The sequence below is a fragment of the Macrobrachium nipponense genome, chromosome 3 (assembly GCF_015104395.2).
Source record: "Macrobrachium nipponense isolate FS-2020 chromosome 3, ASM1510439v2, whole genome shotgun sequence".
Taxonomy (NCBI): Eukaryota; Metazoa; Arthropoda; class Malacostraca; order Decapoda; family Palaemonidae; genus Macrobrachium; species Macrobrachium nipponense.
The window spans coordinates 110,562,071-110,577,070 of NC_087202.1; the positions used below are offsets into that span (position 1 = coordinate 110,562,071).

At 37.3% G+C, this 15,000-nt stretch overlaps 2 protein-coding genes across 2 annotated transcripts in view; one reads left to right on the plus strand and one right to left on the minus strand.

Moving 5' to 3' along the window:
- Positions 1 to 84, minus strand: part of LOC135222473 (SET and MYND domain-containing protein 4-like) — a 73,016-nt gene extending 72,932 nt beyond the window's left edge. Inside the window, exon 1 of the mRNA XM_064260560.1 lies at positions 1 to 84. This exon is cut by the window's left edge and continues 17 nt beyond it. The gene's annotated coding sequence lies outside the window, so the exon portion shown is untranslated.
- Positions 85 to 271: 187 nt separating this feature from the next.
- The window catches only part of LOC135221956 (SET and MYND domain-containing protein 4-like), a 25,132-nt gene continuing 10,403 nt past the window's right edge, over positions 272 to 15,000 (plus strand). The window contains exons 1-8 of the mRNA XM_064260003.1: positions 272 to 659; positions 5,635 to 5,845; positions 5,960 to 6,119; positions 7,182 to 7,309; positions 7,829 to 8,006; positions 8,263 to 8,370; positions 9,907 to 10,027; positions 10,487 to 10,682. Of these exons, the coding sequence (XP_064116073.1) occupies positions 649 to 659; positions 5,635 to 5,845; positions 5,960 to 6,119; positions 7,182 to 7,309; positions 7,829 to 8,006; positions 8,263 to 8,370; positions 9,907 to 10,027; positions 10,487 to 10,682 (1,113 nt within the window). The 5' untranslated portion in view covers positions 272 to 648. The remainder of the gene's footprint in view (positions 660 to 5,634; positions 5,846 to 5,959; positions 6,120 to 7,181; positions 7,310 to 7,828; positions 8,007 to 8,262; positions 8,371 to 9,906; positions 10,028 to 10,486; positions 10,683 to 15,000) is intronic.

Here is a 15,000-nt window from a genome sequence, read left to right on the forward strand (position 1 = left end):
GTTTTTCTTTTTGCCAGGATAACACCACGAATTACGAATGGTGATGTCACTACCAACGTCTACCAACGATACGAGCACCGTAAAAGCAAGAGTGTGTGTGTGTGTCTGTGTGTGTATGAGTACGTTCGCCCCCAACTCTTGACAGATCCGAAAATAGACCGCTGGCGGCAGCTACATCAAGATGCTGAAACATTTTCTTCCTGTTTTTCGCGTCTTTTCGCTTTAATTAGTCAACTCCACCGGTTGCAAAGTGACGAGATTTTTTGCAAGGAAGAATACTTTACACCATAAGACAAAGTTATCGTTACGAAGTTGAAAGCGCGTTTCATTTTGGATGGATTTGGGAAAGATGAAAGCGGCAAAGGGGCTGTGTAATAGATGAAGATCATTGCGAGTACTTCTTTGCATTTATATTCGGTCGTGTGCCGGAGGCTCCACGTGCCGCCCAGAAGGTAAACTAATTCGAGAAGGAGGGGAAGGTTTCTCGAACCACGTTTTCTCGAAGCGAGCCCGCCAGCTCTTGTCCGGATAAGTGGGGGAACCGGGGACACATGTAGTACTAGTGATGCTCCTGTGAAGTGGACGAGGACGAGCTGAGCCTTCGCTTGTTTTATGTGGTGTAGCTGGACTTGACGAAATAGCGGCAAGATGATGGAAGGGTAAGTCCCATTCGCCGAGGGGAAGTTTTAAGTATTGGTGTCACGTACCGGTGATTTTCTTTTTCTTTTAACGATTAAGCACTTTGTGAAACCATGCTTCATGAGTGTTGTTTGAAGTTGCCGTTAAAATAATTGTGCTCATGAAAACGATTTTTAACGTCCAGAAAACTATGTCAAATCGTTATGAGTTACGAAAAATATCAGCTGGAGAGTATGTCCTTTTGGAAACTAATCGCTGATGTTTACCCTTGACCAATTATCCCACGTGCGTTTTACACCTAACATTAAAAGACGTGACTGCATCTCTCTCTCTCTCTTTCTCAACATAACACCCAATTCATGGTGTGATGTTACACCCTATGCCCTCTCAAAGGGGCTTCACACTTCACAGACTAAGACGGTGGTCTCATTCCTCAATACAGAAAATATACAAAAATGAAAAATATACAAGATGATTAAGTACCGGACTTAATCTTCATGTTTTTTTTATTATTTTTTTGTATTAATTTTTTTTAACAGAAACTTGACTTAGGCCGATGACAAATACTTCAGAGCGGTAACTGGTGGTCTGTGGTATTTGCGTCCTGCATAACTGGGCCCCGGTCAAGTGCACTTGGGTCATTGACGTTCCTGGGCGTTTTCTTACAGTATACTTGCGCCCCGTTCAATTGCATCCCTCTGCCTGTAACTACTACTCGGTGACAGGTCTCATGCTACACATGATAAACTTAAAATCTAACCAATCAGGGTCATTACGAATTCCTAGATGCATATTGTGTTCTGCCTTCTGGAAAAGGTGTCTGCAATCAACTGGCTTCAGCGATGAAGATAAAAAGTCCATCTTCGTTTCTGAAGAGGGTTTGGATGACTTGTCACGATTTCAAAATTGGGCTGCAGATGGCACTTCCAAAATTTTGCCCATAAATCTATTACCAGCGGTAGATTGCATCCATGTTCAAGATAATGCATTCAGTATTCGACATGTATTTGTTCTTCTACCCAGTAAAACTTGAGACAAATGACCTTCGTGTGTCGCAGAATCACCCTCAATTTAATCTTCAATCAGAACTGGCTGATTTTTAACTGGTAGCAAGAAAGAGTATTGCAGAAACATATCCTAATACAACAAGAATTTCGTGCGTGTTCGATTTGCCAAAATCCATCACGAAGTAAATATGAGACCTCGGATTAACAGGTCAAAATAACAAAGATCAAGAACTCAATTGAGATTGGATGAATCTTTGCATCTGCTCTTCTTCCAGTATTTGATGTAGTATCAAGTTTTTTGTGTCTGAGTGAAAATCACGACTTGCTTCCAAATTCATCGCGTACTTTGAAATGACATACATTTGCCAAGTAAGAGAAGTAAGTGGGTACGGGATTGCAGTAACCTTTTCCATGGAACAATGAACGAAGTGGCTACGACTATCAATAGTTTAGATGGGTGGCATAATGCTATCCAAAATTCAGTTACTTGTTGACACCTCTCTGTTTGGAATCTGATGATGCGTTGAAGAAAGAGGAAGCTTTGGCAACAAAGTAGAAAACTGGTTACCAATGAGGAGCACTGCCCAACCAACCAACCAACAACGATATCAACGAGCGCCTTTAGTTGTTAATTGCTAGTTACAGGCCTGAACGCAAATTCAGTTTCTTACGAAAGGTTTCCCACAACATGCTTACTTTTTCAGTTTAGACTTCTAAATTACATGAATAAAATGTCATGCTACAATCCCTTATATATATATATATATATATATATACATATATATATGTATATACTATACATTATATGATATCATAAAAAAGATTACAAGAAATATATATATACTATATATATTAAAAAAAATTTAAACAATTTAAATATATATATATATATATATATAGATATACATATATTCATAAAAAGATACAAGAAATACTTATAGTATATTGGTTTAGAAATGTTCAAGTTACAAAGATATCAAAGAAATTACATATAATATGAAATACATATACAGCGGGACGCAAAAATACCGGACGCGAATGGCCAGAGACGCCTGTAACTCGATACAATGTGGTTCGGATCCCACAATAAGCTGTAAGTCCTTTCGCTAAGTAACCAATTGGTTCCTAGCCACGTAAATAAGTCTAATCCTTTGGGCCAAGGTATATAGAATAAGGTTCTATATACCTTGCTTCGGGCCAGCCCTAGGAGACCTGTTACTCAGCTCAGTGGACAGACTAAACTAAGATATACTCAACTTCTGATACAGAAGTAATTGTGCGTAATACAATATTTGGTCAAACATTTACGAAACTGCACGTTTTGTTTAAAGATGTCCAGAACATAAGTAACTTCACTGAAAGAAAGTACAATCTCTTGAGGGATCTGGAGTTTAATTGAAGTACGGCAGGTTCGAGTTTAATGGCTTAAAGTATATGCAAATTAGGTGGGGATATCGTATCGCCAGCTCTCCTTTGAATGGACGCACCCAGGAAGTGCCCAGACAACCTCGGGATAAGCTCGTGACAAAAATTATACCCAAATATTTACTGCACAAAAATGAGTTTAAATAAAAGTAGTAGTATCAAACTTCTGATAGGCAATGAACATATACGAAGAGGATTATAATCATATCTTAAGTAGACATGAAACTAGAAAATACCAAAGGAAACTAATTGAGGAAAATTGTTAGTTGAAAGTAAAGGAGTTAATATTCAGGCAGAAATGACCGCAGAGCCAGAAGATGAATCTGTTCAGTCAGCGATAAAGTTTTATGCCATCGAAAAAGAAGAAGGTTGGTGGCTCTCTCTCGTGCGCTATTCGAAAATTACGGTCTCAAAAGAATTGCTTAAAAAGACTGGAAAGAAAACATAAGATATATTAAATTATAAATATGGTAAACACACACACACATTCTCACGCAGGTATATTACGGGAGCGACGCATTCCGTAGACCAGATTGTTTATTGACATAACGTAAACCTAATTATGTGGGTGTGTACATGTTTTTCCAGGTTGTGTGTGAGAGCGCCGTAGTCTAAACAGAGACGATGTTGTCTGATAAATTAAAACTATGATGATTGAATGAAAAGTGACTATGGTTTCACGGCTTAATATGATTAACTGGAAAAAGAAGTCGGTAACAAATTATTAATAGGACAGAAGGGGAACTTCTATGGTAGAATGGAAAATGAGTTGACTAACCTAATTAGAGGAGGAAAATACATAGTATTTTGTAGACAAAGGTAACAAGCCTATGCCTTTGTTTGACGATGGCATCTTAGGATGACTTGAAATATTAACCTTCCTTGGAGAAGAAAATAGTGAATAACTCGCTAATAAATCTTCTAATTTCACTGATGAAAACTTGAAAAATACATGATCTAAATGGTGTCTCTACCATAGAATCTCCTGCAGTACACTGAATATTTTTCATTGAAACTGAGAACGACGACCTTCACTTGGCAACCGATAAAGCTAGGTCAGAGGACACGGTGTTATGCTGACCTATTTTCCATTGGAACCTTCGAGGCAGAGATTTCATAAGCTAGATCTAAATCGCAATAAACGAGAGAATAGAAGAAACTATTGTATTTGCAGTGAAATAATGGTATGTGTCGAACCAAACTCTTAAGTATACGAAAGACAAGCTGTCTATAGAATTGTGTCATATCTGGATAAACCGAATGTTTACCGGATAGTAATCAATCAGCCTTCAGGGACGAAAATATCTCTACTGAAATGGCAGGGGTGTCCGTGATGGATGATTTTTTTTAAATGCTTTGATGATGGAAAATTTGCAATATCATTTGTTGAAGTGGGCAATCAGATCAATAGGCGATAAACTCTGGAGCAATACAGATAAACTTAGTCCTAATTGGGCCTTAAATGGTACAAGAAAATAATATATCTATGATGCTTGAATACTGAATAGATATTTTCTTTTGCAAATTTTAGGAACTAGAGATTTTGGCGAATTTCACACCATGTCTTTTGAGTTTTTCCTGCATTAAATTCCCTTTTGCTTTTGAACAGACTACGATGAATTAAAACTACAAGAGACCAAAATTAGCATCACTGCAAGAAAGCGAACTTGACACACCAATAAATATGAAGATCACTGAACAACGTCCCATCGGAGAATGAATCATTTTTTCACCTTTCACTAAATTTTAACTGACATTAGCTGTTATAAACAGCATTCTACTAGGAGTGTTTGGGAGCTCATTTATTCCATTTTTTTTATATGGCAGAAGATATCAAATATTACCGACACTTAATTTTTGGTGAATATTTTTACGACGACGTATAAATTTTTTTTTGCAGTAATTCAAGTTCATCATTTATAAATTTTGTGGCGAGTATTTTTACAGTCCAATACATCTTTTATTTGTTATTTCAATTCATCATTTATAAATTTTATTCGTGTTTTTCAAACACGCTGCCAAAAATCAAAATTATTCAGATTTATACTAACGACAAAATCAGCGTCCTAACACAAAAACTAACTTCACAGAAAACTATCAAAGAGAACTGTCGTTGAGCGCAATTGAGGAGCTTTGGAGGATGGGTGCGCAGTTGTCGTGGGATTACGCACCAAAATGAAAATATGGATAAACATTGTATTTTACGTAATATATTATTATAATTTTCGTAAAAATTTCTAAAGTTCTAATAAGGCTTTTGACATCATCATGAGCATTAAGTAAGTGTAACTTTTTTTTTTAGCCTTGTCATGTTTGACAATGATAACGTTTGTGGTTGTTTTTCTTATCTGAAAGAACGATTATAATTATTGTTCTATTTTTGACAGTGACCTCTTTTGAAAATGCATTGATTTTACGCCCACAAAGTGAAGCAAATTATAAATTCAGATCAAGGCAATCCACTGCTGCGAGCAAGAGGTAGATAATCTAAGCAGAGATACGGAGAGCTAGGCGACAAGCAGAACAGCATAAATGTTTCTTTATACATCTATGGATTTTCCAGACGGGAAGAACCGGGCCTGGGGGCCAGCGAGGATGAAATCCAGCGCTACCTCCACAGCATGTGCTCGGACGCGACGCTGTTCGATCGCAAAACGGGCTTCTTCACTCATTTCATCGAGCAAATCGATGCTCAGGTGTCCGATGCTTTTTTCAAGAAATTCGGCAGCTTGCAGACCGACGAGGCAAGAATTCTGGACACGTGGGCCATCAAGGTCAGTGTGAGCATTCGTTTATCCACTGGGTATCAAAATGTAAACCATTTCTTGTCGATAATACTCATCAATCATGTTAATTCTATCGTAACAAGATTCTCACATTTATTGCAGCCAGTGCACACGTTGAAAATCGCAAGCATGTACAAGGAAAAGTCTAGCGGCCAAGCGGAGTATTTCCGCACCAAGGGAAACAGGTCATTTCAGGATAAAGACGACAAGGAGTCGTTGGTTATGTATAGTAGGGCTATCATGCAGGCCCCTTGTAATTCAGGTGAGTTCGATATTTTTATCCGTTTCTTTGTTGCCTCACACAAGGCTGAGGTTCAGTAATCTGAGAACAGAATATTTGCTAATGTTGTATTTCTCAAAACGAAAGTAGAAAACAATATCAAATCCAAAGATGTGAGTATTTTAGATTCCGAGGACAATTCCTATAATCGGAATACAGTAACAATTAGCCATTAAAGTTTGCCAGGTAGTAATGGACCTCCCATGGACCTTGGGTATACTCGACAGTGTCTTTTACAGGTCTTTTTGACAGTCTTCCGACCCGGGAGAAACTTGCTTCATGATAATATTAGGAAACGCCCTCTGTTTTGCGCCCGTTAGCCTCATTTTTGAGAAAAACATTACGCCTTGTTGATGGAATAAAGCTAAAGGTTTACGGCTTTCATGACACAGGAAACGAATTAAATTGAACGTAAATAAGTTTTAAAAACCCCGCGCAGTTCTGCCGGGATATATACGAATGTAACTATTATGGGCCATAGGCAAGGTGCTAATGTTTTGAAAGCAAACCGTTTAGTTTTCCCTTTAAAATGTCTACTGTCGCATTGACTGGGTTTTCGTGTTTAAAGTTTCTGATGAATGAATGAATGAATGAATGAATGAATGAATGAATGGGGCGACTAATGAATTTCCACCGTAGAGGACTTCGCAATTTGGTCCTAGATAACTGTCGCTATCAAACAAGTAGCAACTGAAAAATAATAATAATAAATAAATAAAAATAAGTTTTTAGTGTATGTTTTTCTTATCAGGCTCCGTGACAGATTCCATTAACTGTTGAGATAACTAACAATGCCGTTTGATAAAGAGCAGCAGGTCACTGACTTTTGACGTAACAGTAATTCCATGTGTTGCAGTAAAAAAAATGTGATAAATAAAAGCAAGCAAATAAGAAATGTAATCCGAAACGAATTTCCTGACTCATTTGGAAAAGCAAGTTTGAAGATAACAAGACTTGCCAGGCAGATAGTGTTAGTAAATTTCAAGCTATTAAACTCGTGTAATGTTTTGAAATTTAATTTTTTATTGTCTTATTTGTTTTCAGAGGAATGTTTATCATTAAGTTATGCGAACAGATCAGCTGTGCTGTTTCATCTGGGGAGGTTTCAGCTTTGTCTTAATGATATTGAGTTGGCCATAGAAGCTGGCTATCCCTCCAATTTAATGTACAAGGTAAGCGCATTCTTTTCTTAGTAACCCCATTTTTATCTGAAAAGGGTGTTGAACATTGGAGAATTTGTGCCTGAAAAACGCATTGAAAGTTAGAACTCGTTTCTGAGTAAAGTACTGAAAGTATGAAGTGAACAAAATGTAGAGACCCATTTTTCCCGTCAAAATTATTTGAAAGTTATTGTTATCGGGCTACAGAGAACTTACCACGGATAACTTTATGGTGCGAGAAACGATAACAGTAATAACCAAGTGAAGAGATATCTAGTTAATACATAATAACAAAACTAGGACAGTCATTACACAAAGGCCAGCATAAAAGAATACACTGCTATACATATTTCATCTTTACTTTAGCATAAGAGGTGGCCGATAAGTGTTAAATTTTAACAAAACCAAAACTTATCCTAATTAATGACCATTAGCAACAGTCTGGGTTACAGATTAATGATTAAAGTGCCATCATAGAAACTTAATCCACGGAAGTAAAACTGATTTGCTAATAACTTGAATTTTCCTCAGATATTGGATCGTAGGGGGCAGTGCCTTGTGAAGCTGGGGAAATACAGCCAGGCTAAGGAAGCCTTCCACGCAGCTGACAGTGCCCTCTCCGATTCTACTTTAGAAGAGAAGAAAATGGCGTCGTGGAAGAAAGACTTAGCGAAAAAGGCACAAGAGTGCCAAGGCAAAACTGACAAAGGTAAATAGACTGAAAAAAGAAAATTTAAACAAACCGGATGGTTGTCGGTGCCAATTATAAATGACAGTAGTGTTGATTTATGAAGGTTGACAAAATTGCTTTTTATCCAGAGAATCTGCAGAACAGTCTTCAGTGTGCATGACTGCTGATGACGTTCCTGAGAGAGAGAGAGAGAGAGAGAGAGAGAGAGAGAGAGAGAGAGAGAGAGAGAGAGAGAGAAATGTTTACATCTCAAGCATTTTTCAAAATCTTACAGAAACTGCAGTTAAAACTCAAGAAGCAGACGACTCTTTGTTCGCGGGCAAAAACCCGATCATTCCAAATGCTTCAGTCGCTGTGGGAATCGAGGAATCTAAGGAAGCTGGTGAGTGTTCATCATGTTTCAGTTGACGCATCTTTTCATTTGATTTCCATTCCCTTGGAGTTGAGTTGAGGTGACTATAGAATTTAGGCCAAAGGCCAAGCACTGACCTATGAGGTCATTGAGCTCTGAAACGGGAATTGACAGTAAAAGATTTGAAAGGTGTAACTGGAGGAAAACCTCGCATTTGCACTATGAATCAAGTGTTAGGGCAATAAGATGAAGAAAGAGAATATGAAAGGAGGTCAATTAAAAGGAACGAAAGTGGTTGCAGCTAGGGGCCGAAGGCACATTGCAAAGAACCTTAAGTAACCCCTACAGTGCACTGCACGAGGTCTACTGACGGCACTATCTCCCTACGGGATTCAATTCCCTTTTTTTGTCATTATTCAGGTTTCTATTATATATCTTTTGCACTTGCTGGTTGAGAAGGCTCGTTTCATTTACTGTAGTTGTTGACTCGAGTAAAGTCAGGTTTTTAGTGTAAATAATATTCAAAGAAAACTCATAATCACATGAGTCAATAAAATGGGAAAGTAAATCCACAGTGATATGTCTGTCTGATTTTGTTATTTATATGATATATATATATATATATATATATATATATATATATATATAGATATACTATTATATATTATATATATATATATATATTATAATAGCAGAAAGCTTTTGATGACCATACAGGTCATCGAAAGCTTTCTACTATATATAATTTAAATAACAAAATCAAACAGACTACCACTGTGGATTTACTTTCCGACCGTAAACGATATTTTTATGCTTTCTGGGTGAACTATACTCTGTTTTTTTCCATCTGTCCATCCGCCTGTGGTGGTCGCGCATGGTAACATTGCGTCCCGAGCTTTAAATAGTTACGCTATGTGTAAGTTTTTGGTAAATAAAGGATATCTAGGTGTATATTTGCAACTGAAAAGTATTTTAATAATTTACTGTATGCGAATTACACCATTAATATTCGAAATAGGATATTATTTAAAGCCTGGGACGCAGTGTTACCATGCGCAAACACCACTGGCTGATGGACAGATGGAAAAAATAGAGTATAGCGTTTTAATGCTTTAATTAGCATAAAACGGACTCCATGGTCTCATGAGGAGAATAATCTGAAATCATGAGGGAGCGATGATTACTACTAAATGGATCTAGTCTAACACGTCATATTTTTTCCTGTAGTAATAACAAGGTACGTATACTTATAGCATGAGGTATATGTACAATCCAGAAATAAACAGTTGCTTCTGTAGCTCTTTTAACGAATGGGTATTCGGAAAAAAGGGACATATTCATGCTTAATTAGAGATTCTGAGCTTATTTGGTTTGTATATGGATCACAATACGGAAGCACCGGAAGCACCCGTTTATTTCCGGATCATAAATATACCTCATGTTTGTTCTCGGCATCTTGTTATTAGGACAGGAAAAATGATTGCGTATTAAACTAAATCCATTTAGTAGCAATCATCTCTCCCTCATAATTTCCAATTGTAAGCTAATCACTTCTCGTGTCCTCAGGTCGTTATGCGGTAGTGACGAGACCTGTGGGATCGGGGCAAGTCTTGTTCTCTGAGAAACCCTACGCGTTTGTGCCGCATCATGAGAGAACCGGAACTCACTGTCAACACTGCGCGTCAAGGTAATGACGTAACCGATATTTCCATTTTTCTAAAAGGAATAAAAAGTTAATTATATCTTGGTTTTACCAGACCACTGAGCTGCCTAACAGCTCTCCTAGGTTTAGCCCGAAGGATTAGATGTTTTTACGTGGCTAGGAACCAATTGGTTACTTAGCTTATTGTGGGATCCGAACTACGTCGAGAAATGAATTTCCATCACCAGGAATAACTTCCTCTGATTCCGAGTTGGCTGAGCAGGGAATCGAACCCAGGCCCTGAGATTGGTAGTTGAGCACGTAACCGACTCGTCCTACGAGGAACTAAAATGAATAAAAATTAAATATCTACAGGTATGGCATAGTATAATGTCTCTGGGAGAGTCTTAAGCCACACAGAGTCTTAAGCCAATATTAGTGGAGTAGTTTTAGATTTGCGCTTTGTAGCCTATATTCATTGCATGCAATCATTTTACCCCTCAGATTAGTAGCTCCCGTTGCTTGCAAGTGGTGCTCAGCTATCGCTTTCTGCAGCAAGCAATGTCGCGACGAGGCCCTCGAGTCTTACCACAGATGGGAGTGCAAATTTGGGGAACTTCTGAGAGGGTCCGGGATGTCTCTGAACTCTAGCCTCGCCCTGAGACTGATAACGCTGCAGGACCTGGAATTCTTCAAAGAGGTAAGGCATTTTCTTCGAGGAATGTAAAAGTTGGGGTTATTAGGAAGGTGCGCTCTGCAGTGTGGAATAAAAATTTGTTTATCCTCTTGGCTATAGCATTTTATAGACATAAAGGATTAACGAAATAGAAGATGCATTCCTAAGTGTCTGCGGCGCCCGAATATTATTGCTTGTCTTGGGCCTTTGTTCACACGGCACTGTCGCTTGGAAAGAGAGCAGTGAAGACGATGATGTATGGATCAGGTGTTGTTGTTGTGGGTTAGGAAAATGCTTTGGGTTTGATTAACATCCTTTTGATCTCCTAGGATGCCATGAAAGGATAGCAAAGATAGGCACTTCCACTGTGCTTGTAACAAATGCAGTGTTTGATATGGTCCACAGTTTTTCGAATCCTGTTTCCCACACCCAGAATGGTTTGTTTAGATTTAACACTGTGGAATGTTGTCTTCATAAATAATTTTGTCTATCTCCTCATTGTTGAAACGAAAAGTACCCTCTTTTCTTATTTATGTTTTTACTAGTCACATTCGCAATCAAAAACACGAATTATTCACCTGTATGTGAGGTTTTTAAGGTTTTAATCAAATATGGTTTAAGTTTACGGTTGCTACCTATACCCTTATCTATCCTGGCTGCATATGTGATATATATATATAGATATAAATTATATAATATATATATATATATATATATAATATATATATAATATGTATGTTAAATCTATGTATCCTTATATACATATACATTTTATTTATATTAAAACTCGCTGGTATACTAGGCAGTCAACCTGCCCAGATACAAGCCTTAGGTACAGAAGTAGCTAATGTTCCAACTTATCATATGACCCGTGTGGGTTAGATGGTAGCACCCTTGCCTTTTGGTTGAAAGACCAGGATGAGATTCCTGTTACACACGTGACTGTCTGGTGATCACCTCCCTCTTTTCTATAAACGTATGCATTTCCTCTCCCTTTACACTCTCTCTTTCTCACTCCCTTCCCTGTTAAGATAGTTGCTTCAGTTACATTGTCCAGCATTTTTGATATTTCATTTGTCACTACTTTTCATGCCCCCATTCCTATTGGGGCTGAACTTAGACTTGATGGGCATCAATTTATCTCAGTGACCTCAAAAACTATGGATTATGAGCTAGTATCCGTCATTTTTTTAATCCAATTTTTACCACTTCTTACCCCCTTTCCTATCGTGGCTGAACTTGGACTGAAAGGGCATCGGGAGTGTCACTTTCATCTCAGCGACCTCGAAAATTATGGATTATACACTAATATCTGTTGTTTTCGGTTATTTTTACATTTTACCCTCTTCCCACACCAACCCCTTTACAGAACCAATGGTCCAATTTTAATTCTGTTTTCAACATGACCTTCCTCGGTTTGATATTGACTTGCATTTAAAATCTCACCAAAATCGGTCAAGAAATGTGGATTTATATTGACTTGCATTTAAAATCTCACCAAAATCGGTCAAGAAATGTGGATTTATACAGCGTTCATACAAACAAATATTTCCTGTTGATGAGGTGAATTTTTAAAATAACCAGCGTTTCATTACAAATATTTCCTGTTGATGAGGTGAATTTTTAAGATAATCGTTATCATTAAACGGTGTTGGAGTGAGTAATCAGTGTCAAATTCCTTATTCATTTTGAGAGCAAGAACTGGAGGCAATGCTGTACTATTCCAGTAATGTAAAATATGCAGATATGTTTATTTATGGTTTTGTAATAGTTAAATTTCTAGATTACACGGGTGTGAAATCCAATGTTTTACAAAAGAGGAAATCGGCAAATAGGCCGATGTGAATAAGATACCTCCAAATCTAACGTATTCTTTACATACTGAATAAAGGGGGAAAAATACATGCATCACTGAAACCTCCCGCTCCGTCGCTGGTATTCACTGGACTCCGATAAAGAAAAGAAAAACAAACCTAATGGAATTTCCCCTCCATCAAAGGTAGGCGTATTCATTACACACAGATCACAGATTTAAAATGTATGATTAAAAATCTCTCCTCCATCAAAAGTACTCATCACACACCAGGCAAAGGAAAAAAAATCATATCTAATACTCCATAATTAAAAGACTGGCAATCCAGTTGCCTACTGCTGCGCTTCATCAAACCACTGCCTCCCCGCCCCCATCCCAAACTACTCACTCCAACATCTCTTTTAATGATGATGGCTAATATAAAATTTCATCTCACCGACAAATGAAGCCTTAAAATGCATATGCTTATAGAACATTTTCCGCTCAGAATGGTTTTTTCTTTCATTTCCCAAAATACTTGCATAAACTAGTGTTGCACCCTGTATATATATATATATATATATATATATATATATATATATATATATATATATATATATATATATCAGAATGACTTTTTCTTAGCGATTCTAGAACAGATAGTGCTAGCTCGGAAGAGGCCCTTGTTATGATTTTAAATTGATTGTATTCAGTGTTACTATCACATTATTTTGGCATGCTCTCTTATGTTCGAAAATTCGGGATTACTCAATTTATTGCCCGTTCGATAGCTAACGCCTCTGTGAGAGTCGACGCGTACCTGGAGAAGTCTTTGGGTGCAGCCCACGTAAGTTCCTCGAAAACACCGAGGACAATCGTACTGATATATCACCCCAGACGTCATAAGGTCGCCTAAATGGTCTTTAGTATTGAACAAAGATCCAATCTTTATTCAATACTAATCTCATTCTTTGGAATGAGATTAATTTTGACTGCTCCATAATATCTTGAAATAATCTGCGAAAGCTTTTGGTTAAAACTTTTATGATGCAGAAATGGAGCACTGGCATAGATTTGAAGTTTGGGAACGGTTGGAATTTTGTGCTTTGGCATGAAATGGTAGTTTAAAATTTTCCGCACATACTGAAAAAATAGGTTATATGGAAAAAAAGGCATGCCAATTCGAGGATAAATGGAAGGCTCTATATAAAAGAGTAGACAAGGCATTTAATTTAAAGTTAAAAAAGCAACTACTATAGAAGTTGGATCCTAAAGCCGTGAATGTAGGTTTCCTCCAAATACTTGTGTTAAAACAATCTGATTCTCGTGAGACTGAAACATCTAAAAGGGATAACTTATTATCCTGCTCAACTTCAATACTGAATTTTATTTTTGGATGTCTACTGTTAGCGAGATCAAGGAAAGTTTCAGCATCAGAACGAGATCTAAACAAAGTAAAAGTATCATCTACATATGATTTGTAGAATAAGGGGTAAATACTGAGAGGGCAGCTGTCCAGCAGCTGCTCCTTGAAGTGACAAAAATATTTGCGAACGTTTGGCCCAGAGGGGAACCCATCGCCATACCATCAACTTGTTTAAAAGCAGTGTTATTAAAAATAAAGGCTGTCTCCAGCACAGCAAGTTCAAGAAATCTTCTAAAATCATCTGAGTTAAAATTGTGGAAGAAGGTATTAGGATCCGGAGACAGTTTACGCACAATAATGTCAATGGTGTCTTGAACAGGAACATTTGTGAATAGAGACTCGACATCGAGGCTGGCCATAACTAGGTCTGAGTCTTGAGGGAGAATGGCATTCTTCAACGTGTGAGAGTTCGTCAACGTATTTTCATTTTTGGCGAGAGGATCTAGAAGAGGAACCAGAAATTTTGCCATTTTATAATTAGGGGTGTCGTAAGTTGTCAGAATAGGCCTCATTGGGACGCCTTCTTTATGAGTCTTGGGGAGACCATATAAGACACCGAAAGAACCACCTGAGCTAAAAAGAGATCTATAAACATCATCAGAAATAGTATTATTCTTTTTCAAGCTATTCAAAAAAACGGTTTATTTTATCCTCTATTTTGAAAATAGTGCTAAAAGTGGGGGTCCCAAGTGATTGAAATTTGGCAGGATCGCTTAAGATAATATTAACTTTATCATAATAGTCTTCTCGATCCAGAATGACTGTACCTTCTCCCTTGTCTGGACGAGTAATGATGTTTTTATGTACCAGCCTGATTCCACTGCCCTCTGATCTTTATATACATATAAATATATATATATATCTATATATATATATAATATATATATATAAATATATATATATAATATATATATATAACTACCCCAAAGACAAAGGTAATTATTTTATCATGTTAGATCTACACATGACGTTCACTGCCATTACTAATATCAGGAGATCATTTATAATAAATGGGTTGCAAAATTACTAGATTTCCCATTGTTGCTCCTATCAGCATTCAGATTAGGCTTTATACCCTGTACCATTACTACAGATTGAAGCGTTACAATAATGATAATAATCAA